At 40.0% G+C, this 8,799-nt stretch overlaps 1 protein-coding gene across 3 annotated transcripts in view; it reads left to right on the top strand.

Annotated features, from left to right (window-relative positions):
* Positions 1-8,799, top strand: part of fchsd2 (FCH and double SH3 domains 2) — a 57,331-nt gene that overhangs the window by 1,759 nt on the left and 46,773 nt on the right. For 2 of the 3 annotated variants that reach the window (XM_020619954.1, XM_020619955.1), the window contains exon 2: positions 3,605-3,702. In XM_020619954.1, coding sequence (XP_020475610.1) covers positions 3,605-3,702 — 98 coding nt within the window. Of the gene's footprint in view, positions 1-3,604; positions 3,703-8,799 lie in introns of those variants that run through there. The other variant, XM_020619956.1, reaches the window with a different exon arrangement.

The raw sequence follows: 8,799 nt of genomic DNA, 5'->3' as shown, positions 1-8,799 counted from the left end.
ATTCCCCCTATGGGGCATGGAGCACGTGTACACACACACACACACACACACACACACACACACACACAGGTCTTGTACATGTCATATCAGTGATTTCTCTCCAGTTGCCACAGAGCCCCCTTAAGTGTCTGCGTGTGTCTCGGCACATCTGCTTACAGATTGAGCTTGTCTGACTCTCATGTATTAGTTTTATGTGGCTGAAATTAAAGATGGTTAATGAGGTTTAAAAAAGGAGAAACATTGTTTTGAGATGTGACAACGCTACCTGTCAGGTTATTTTAAATCCACATTAACAAGAAGGAGGACACAATGGCAATACTACCATTAAGATTATTATGTTGAGGCTTTAAGGAGGCTTTACCAGATAAACTGATTCAATTTTATAGTATTTTTTTAGGTTCTGTTTTGTGGATCTGTTATATTGATTAGTATTATTATGCTTTCCTTATAAGAGGTGGCAGATAGAAGTTAATTTACACATTTCTCAGATTTTCAGTAATTGTTCTTTACCTGACAATAGCTACAGTTACATCTTACCACAAACACATGCACTACTGGACATTCATTGTTCAGGTAAATCATTTTAATATAGATTTCACATGATATAATATAAACATCCTCTTTTCATTCCCTGCTCATACATACATACCATCAGCTGTATAAAATATGGACACCATGACAGCTCCCAGAGATGAAGCCACCCCGATGAAATCTCCCCCTGGTGGCTGGTTGCAGTATATGTTATAAATCCCACTTCTTCAATGTTAGCGCATGGGATGTGAGCCACACTAACAGCTCAGAGTACAAATCAGATAAATTTTTCCCAGAGGTCACTTGGTTTTTAATATAGACCTTATCACGCTGATAATGTGTACAAGTGGTCATTTTTCTGGTGAGTTTGTTTTTAATTACTTATTTAATGATATAAAAGAGGTGCAGGTGGAGATGCCATGTCCATACGTCAATGATACATACAGGTGGAATGTGAACATCAGAAAAAGCAATATAAACAAATGTATAAGTGGTTAACAGCAGGCACTGCTTTATTATAGTCCTACCTGCTGCATCAGCTATCACTGCACCAGCTGAGCTCTTTTTCTTTAACCAGACCTTTAGTATACTGTTTTGATTTGTCTTTGTCTCATATTTAATATCTGTTTTCACTGTCGATATCTCCTTCTTCCTCTCACTGTCCACCTCTCTCTCTCTGTCCTGCCATCTTCTTTTCTCTCCCTTCACTTTCCTCACCCTTCCTATTCATCCCCTCTCACTTTGTCTCCCCATCTTTCCATTACCCTTTACCTTCCCCCTTACTCTCTGAGATTTTTCCAATGACTGACAGAAGGTGAAATCACGTGAAGTCATTTTGCTCTGACAACATAATGAACCACTCCCTGCTTATCTTCAAAGATACAGCATATGAAAGAAAGGAGCTCTGCGTGTGTGTTGGTGTGCACGTTTGTGCACCATTGTTGTGCACGTTCTTGAATGTTTTGTCTAGAACACTCATGAATTTGCCCACTGTTAATATAGTGAATAGTCAGTGGAATTCACTTGACAATACACAGTGACCTTCAGCAGTGACTCTGTGTGTGTTGGCAGGAGGTGTGTGTGTAATTGGTTGTGTGGATATGTGCATATTAAGGGTGTTTGTTTTTGCACAACACAGTGTGAATGAGTGCAGTTTATAGCCCCCGGTCTGACCGCCCAAATTAATCTGTGTATGAGGTGACACATTTAGCATCTTTTCCTCATGCCTGTGTTTTTAATGGGCTGTTAAAAGTATCTTCTGTCACCTCAGAATGTGACAAGCTTCCTCCAGCCTCTCCAAAACCCTGACACAACCCTGACATTGATTGTTGTGTTGAAGGATTACCTTTGGGAAAGTGTGTGCATGTGTGTGTTCCTTTCAGGTGATTGGCAGACAGACAGATTCATGGGGGTTAAATTGCATGGTTGTGTGTGTAGGTCAGAGTGACTCAGGAGCTGATTTTTTTTATACAGAGAAGATATACTAAAAATTCACAACTTTCACAACTAGTTTTTAACCTCTTTTGCACAGTGCACCCTTTTAGAGTTTAAAATCCTCTGACTTTGTCTGTCTGCATCAGCTGCTTAATGACAATGATTTGATAAGAGAAATCAGAAAAATATAATGGTCTTTATCAAGATTTGCTTTAAAATTTTGCATTGTACATTCAGCCTACATGTAGATATTATAGATAACAGAGCTGAAACAGCTAGTTACGTAACTAATAGATCGACAGAATATTAATCAGTAGTGATATAATGATATATAATTTTGCAATATTGTGGTAGAAAAATGTCCCTAATGACATGGTATCTACATATGGTTATTTCACTAGTAAAACTGCCTGCTGGTTGGGGAAACTGACATAGTGGATGCTCCATTGTCGACTTTTACAGGTGTTAAGTGGCAACGTTTCAGTTTCCCTGTTTCAAGAAATGACACAGGCAAAAAGGAAACAAATAAGCACTGAATAATTCAGAAATACTGCTGGACAAAGACAATACTAGCCCTGTTTAGGACTGAGACTGTCCTGAACACATCTTGCAAAAACAGTTGGGACATGACTATGCACTGCACTTTAACGGAGATAGGTAACCAAATAAAAACACCATTTAGTAACCACCCTTAAAGTAATTTCTCTTAAAGTTGACCATGATTGAAAAACACATCAGGTAAAACACAAATCTCACCTTTATGTGGTTTGTCCTAGTTTGGTGTCTTCTTTTCCTCGGTCTCCCGCGCCTTACAGCAGTTTTCTCAATACTGCCCCTGGTGGCGAGGAGGGGATTCCCACGTCAACTGGTCTAGTTGCCCACTGAGAAAATGAACACTGGGCGACACAGTCGCCAAACAAGGAAAGTTAAACCTATTGTATCATGCACTTCTTATTGTGGCGACATCGCACTGTGAGTTTTTGGTATCATTACATCACTATTAATCAGCAGCAATTTTGACAAATTATAATTTATTTATAAATGTTATCTAGCTTCTCAAATGTGAGAACATGCTGCTTTTCTGTGTTGTAGACTATATTATTTTAAATGGAAAATATTTTTTGACTGTTTGTTGGATCAGACAAGACATTTGAAGATGTCACCTCGAGCTCTAGAACCTTTGAGAGTTTAGTGTCACAATTTTTTTTCTCATTTCATGCAATGAACAATTTAGTGAAAAAATAATCAGTCAAATAACTTAGTTGTGTTGTTGACTGTTTCAGTCGTATTGGTGATTTCATGGAACATTTAGCCTAATCTAACCAGAGATGGATGATATGTGGCTACTGAGGGGGAAAACCATTATTAATGTCTATATGACTTTAAGACAGCTATTTATCGTTCACTGAACTTTTACCTCCAGAAAATGTTTTAGCTCTACTGTGGTAACAGAAACCATAGATTCTCTTTAGTTTCATATTTCATTATTCATATTTTTCACATATCAAAATGGAAGCACAGATGATTTGTTGTAGAGTTGGTTTTTTGTCAGTGAATTTGAGCCAGGAGATCCTGCAGAACAGAACGATGAATAGATGACTAATCCTTTCCTTTATTTTCCTGGTTTTGTTTCCCCCAGGTCAAAGTGACACAGGAGCTGAAAAACACACACATGGAGCAGATGACAAGACTGCACTTTAAACACCAGACTGAATGTGACCTGCTGGAAGACATGAGGTACGAACACGTCTCTGTGCTACACACTTGTACCGACGTAGTCCTGCTCTCATCCGCTAAAATACAAGTGAGGAATATACTCACTAACTGCCAGATGATTTGAAATCTGTTCATCCTTGCTGACTGTGATCTACATGCCAAGCACACATGGAAACAGCCGTGCGCAAAAAGAGAGAAGGAAACGACTGATGAGTGAGGGAGGAGCGGCATGAGACAGAAAAAGAGGAGGAGGAGTATTGTCATATTCCAGCTTTTTGAGAAGGACAAAGGGTTGGGAAAATGACGAAGGAATTTCCTGCTGCCTTCTTCCTGCTCTCCGACTCTTTTTTTTATCCACCCTTTCTTTTTTTCCAAATTTCAATCCATATCTCTCTCTCTCATCTTGTCCTTCTCCCTCAGTCTCTTTTGCTCTGACTACCCTTTTTTCTGTCTCCATATCTCTCTTTTTCATTTCAGCTCAGCTCTTTTTGTGATGTGTGCTTCTGGCAGTTTTCCCTTTTGGATTTGGCAATGAGAAGAAACCCCGGTTCCTTTACACGCTCTCATTTGCTGTGTTGACGAAGCATTGATTATTTATGACAGCAAACTCTCTGCTGCTCTCTCCTTTCTGCTTCCATCCCTGTCTTTGTCTCTTTTTCTGATTTTCACGCTTTCTCTGCCTCTTGTTTATCTGAGACTTCCTCTCTCTTTCTCCACATTCACTCTCGAGGGGAGCTCTAGCTGTATACGAACAGATTGCCATGTTGCTGCTGGCTTTTTGAGAGTGAACAAGGCCAGGTCTGGCTTGTGCGAGAGAGGGAGAGCTGGTTAAGAATATGCAGCCACGGCGTGTCAGTGAAGGATGTCACTGTGTGCCATCGAGTAAAGATCTCCATATTGGCGTTGCCGTCCTCGTGGTTGAAAGATGCTGCCTGCAGCGTTTTCTCAGCGCATTCCTCTGGCCATTAATGTTTTTGTAATTATTTCTGATGATACTTTCTCACGGTGGCAAAATCAGGAGCAGCAGGGTGGTGTATTGATTAGGGAGACCCTCTCTCGACTGGGAGGCCTGGGCTTTGAGCCCCTGCAGCGGCATGCATCTGCTTTGTTGATGTGTGTCCTTGAGACATGAATTTTTCCCTAGCTGATGTGGCACTCATCTGACTTTGAAAGGCTATCGTAAAAGATCAGCAGGGTTAGGATGGAACATCTGAAAAATTTACATCAGAAGCAAGGCCTTTCAGCACATGTAGACTGACTGCTGTCACTGTTGTCAGGGCTGTGGCTCGCTAAACTGGTGAGTTTTTAAGGAAGGACAAGCATGTCTGTTCACTGAGAAAGAGGAGCAATGGCTACCTAGGAAAACATTGATGGGGTGGACGATAGGACAATTGGTTGATTAGCTTTAAACTGTTTTGTAAAAATTCTTTATTCCAGTGTCTACATCGAATTATATAATAACTATGTAATTATGCAATTTTAAAAAATGTGATCATAAAAATAACATTTATAAATATTGAAGATGATTGCTACTGTAGTTGTAGCTTAAAATAGTGAACTAAGCTGATACTTTACTGAGACATCACACACTAACTCTTTTAAAAACTGCATCCCAGACTGGACTATAGTGTTGGCAGTGCAGAAGTGAGTTCCACTGGGAGAAACAATTATTGCCCTGTCTCCATGCATCATCAGATACAGAGCTTATAATTGTAATGATGCCTGCAAGCAGTCAGTGGATGAACTGCAGTGGGGCGCTACTCAGTAGGAAGCTAGCCAGGCTAAAACTGGGACATTTACAGTAGTGCTAAACTTATGACTGAAACTCTTTCTGTAGGCCGTAGTCATTTACAAAGTTGCTGATGAGGTGTCATCATGGCAACTAAAATAACCTGCAGACAAATGATTTTTAAAATACCTGACACCTCAAATACAGGACAAGGAAAGTGTGGCCATACAATGAAACACATACACAGCTGACAGATACACATTTTCCTACGTAAAGGCTACCAAACATTTTAACTTTTAAATCCCAAAAGCTGCTCCGAGGTTATTTATCCTAATTAATCCACAGGCTGGCTTTAATCAAAGCATACATGGATACACACATGCACATACACAAGTTAGTAGTTATAATGCATTCAGCCTATGTGATAACCAAGACATGAAAGATAAAAAGACAAAGAAAGGGGAAGGGCTGTCTCTTTAATCCTCTGAGACAACACTTAGTTGGACTATTCGTAGGAGAGAGGATAAGACGAAAGAGAGAGAGAGAGAGAGAAGAGAAAACGATAAGTTAATGGACTCAGAGTCAACTTGGTGTCCTCAATCCAGTTAAATCCCCCATACCCTTATGCGTACCTCAGCAGCTACACATGCACCCCCACTGAGACACGTTACCCAGTGCTCACCATAAAAATAGACCAGTCGTATACATACTAATATTTATCTTGAATGCATTTAGTCATGTCATACCTTTTATACACCGTTAGACCGTAGGTTTTACAACTGTATGTTCAACTAAACAATGGAGCTGTGGCTCTTTTAAATATTGCAGGTGTCTTATATTGGTTTATGTACAGCTTTGGGTCAGTTCGTGAAAACAAACTGCAGAAAGGTCATCATTGTGGCACCTTGACCTGCAGCACTGTGATCAGAATCTGGCAAGATGATGTGGTGTACAGCAATATTTTCTTTTTTTCTGAGCTTACAGAGGGCTTGTGAAGTCAAATACATGCATGCATGGACGTGTCTGTTCCTGTAGCTGATGCCCAGTCTAGACTGCACTGATGTGATTTTGTAATTTACCCCCCACGTCTATGTTTTTTGTAGCACATTTGCCTGGGACAAATGAAGTTTGACTTTCACTCAAATTTATTGACCAAATCCTAAGAATTATCTGCAGAAATCATTAAAGCATAATGGGTCTCCCTGCTGAGTAGCTAGATGAGCCTCCCCAATTTGAACTCAGAATGCTATCAGAGTTCTCATTAATGCTTTTCTCTGCAGCCTGTATAATTTACCAAGAGGAGGGACAGAAAATCAAGGACTTGTCAGGGAAAAGCCCAAATTAATGCTCATTGACATCCAACTAATATAAATAGGTCTGTATTTGGTGAAATGACAACACAGGCTTACTCTGCAATTACTGCAAATCAAGAGAAGACCCCAGGTAATACCGGGTGGGATGAGACTGGGATGACAAGAGGATGACATTTTCTTTTCTGTCTCAAAATGAGGCATAAGAGATCCTTCACAAGGACTGCTGAACTGTTATTTATTTATTACCTTTATGAACCTGATCATTTTATGTTCATTGAGATATATTGAGTGTTTTTTTTTCTCTCGTTATCTTTTAGTGTGTGAGAATCTTTTCATAAAAATGTTGTGCTTTTGAAAAATGTATATCTTATTCAGTAGTTTTATGTTAGTTTACTTTCATGTCATTCTGGGTTGAGTGATTGATTAACAGTATTTTTCCAGAGTTTTCTCCAGGTTTTAGCAAGTTAGTGTGGGAATAGAACTAGTGCACTGGGTTTGCAAAGCTAATACTTTCAACGCAAGCACACAGCCCCTTAAAGAATCAACTTATAGTACGTAGATTTCCTTTATTATAACATTCACGTCAGTCTTTTCATTTTGTTACATCCCTTTCTTGCCTTATCAATTGCACTGTATTCTGAAATGAAAAAAAAAACAGTGAGTGTTTTCGTCCAAATGCCTGCTCAGTCTTGGAGCGTGGCCTATAAACTGTAGAGAATCTGCTCTGTTATGCCTTGTGGTTGATCACACAGTGTGAAAACACGAGCGCTCTCCTCCGCCTCTGTCTCATTCTGTGACTCATGTTGCTTATCCTGTTGTCACTGATCTCAGCCTGTGTCCTGCTAACCATTGATCTCAGCTGTTTTCCCACGTTTGACTGTTCCCTCTCTCGGCCTTTCAACCCGTTGCCCTCATTTGGTCTCAACATTCACAAACACACACACATGCAGTATAGTCCATACACACTCATGCACTTTAGTATTTCCTGTCAGACACACACTCATCTGCTAATCTGGGCATTTTCTTTCTCCCTCTCTTCTTCATGCACAGCTGATGTTGACACTGCTTTTTGACTCATGCACTGGACAAACGTACACAGACATACTGTAACAGTGGGGTAGAAATGGAGAGGGAGGAGAGAAGGGAGACACAGGGGGCAAGGAAGCAGAGTGCAGAAAACAGATTAGAGTAGAGAAGGCGAGTCACATGCAGAAGTGGATAGAGGCTATGGAGAGGTTCTGTGGGCAGAATAAACGAGGAAAGCAAGTGTAAGGATTAGAGGTGCAGACACACATCTTTAGAAAAATACAGTACATCCTTACAGTAGCATACAGGGCAGTGCATTGCCAAGAATCTGGTGATATGATATGTGTCACAATTCAGGGGTTATGAGTCCATATATTGCTATACTGTAAACTAGGCAATATATTATGATTATTTTGAAAATTAATTTTAGAGAAACTATCATAAAATAAGCAACACACCACCATATGCATAAAGTTTCCTATTAATTAAAAATCAATATTGTGTTTTCGAGAATCGATACAGTATTGCAAAGCGTAATATCACAATACTCAAGTGTGTTGATGTCTTCTTACACCCCTAGTAACACAACAGATTTTTTATGACAACAAGATCAAACAGTCTGCTGATATTGTAAAACTTGAAGCTAAAACACCATTCAGTACTTCACTTGCAAGGTCTGCTGTGCTTACTTTTGTTCTGTCCTGAGAATCACACAGTGTCACACAAACCTGCGTAGAGGGTGTGAGATTTTTCTAGCTGGTAATTTGGTATCCATATTTTACGTATGAGGTCTCCGCCGCAGTGTAACCATGGCAGCATGAGAAGCCTAGACATGTCCAAAGATCCCAGTGTGGGGTGAGTGTGTTTGTCAGCATGGGGCTGGTGTAGACCTGATGTTACTGTTCCACAGCCTGACTAGTTCACAGGTATTCATGTTTGTACTGTATGTAAGCATGTTGGTGACAGCAGACTGGAAGTTGAACCTGTGTGTGTTTGTATTCTGTTACACTGTGTGGACCATTGTTTTCATTGTCATCATTATGAGGACAT

Source organism: Monopterus albus, unplaced genomic scaffold (assembly GCF_001952655.1).
Source record: "Monopterus albus unplaced genomic scaffold, M_albus_1.0 scaffold229.1, whole genome shotgun sequence".
NCBI classification, from domain to species: Eukaryota; Metazoa; Chordata; class Actinopteri; order Synbranchiformes; family Synbranchidae; genus Monopterus; species Monopterus albus.
The sequence above is the reverse complement of the archived record's forward strand: the minus strand, read 5'-3'. Positions and strand labels throughout refer to the sequence as shown.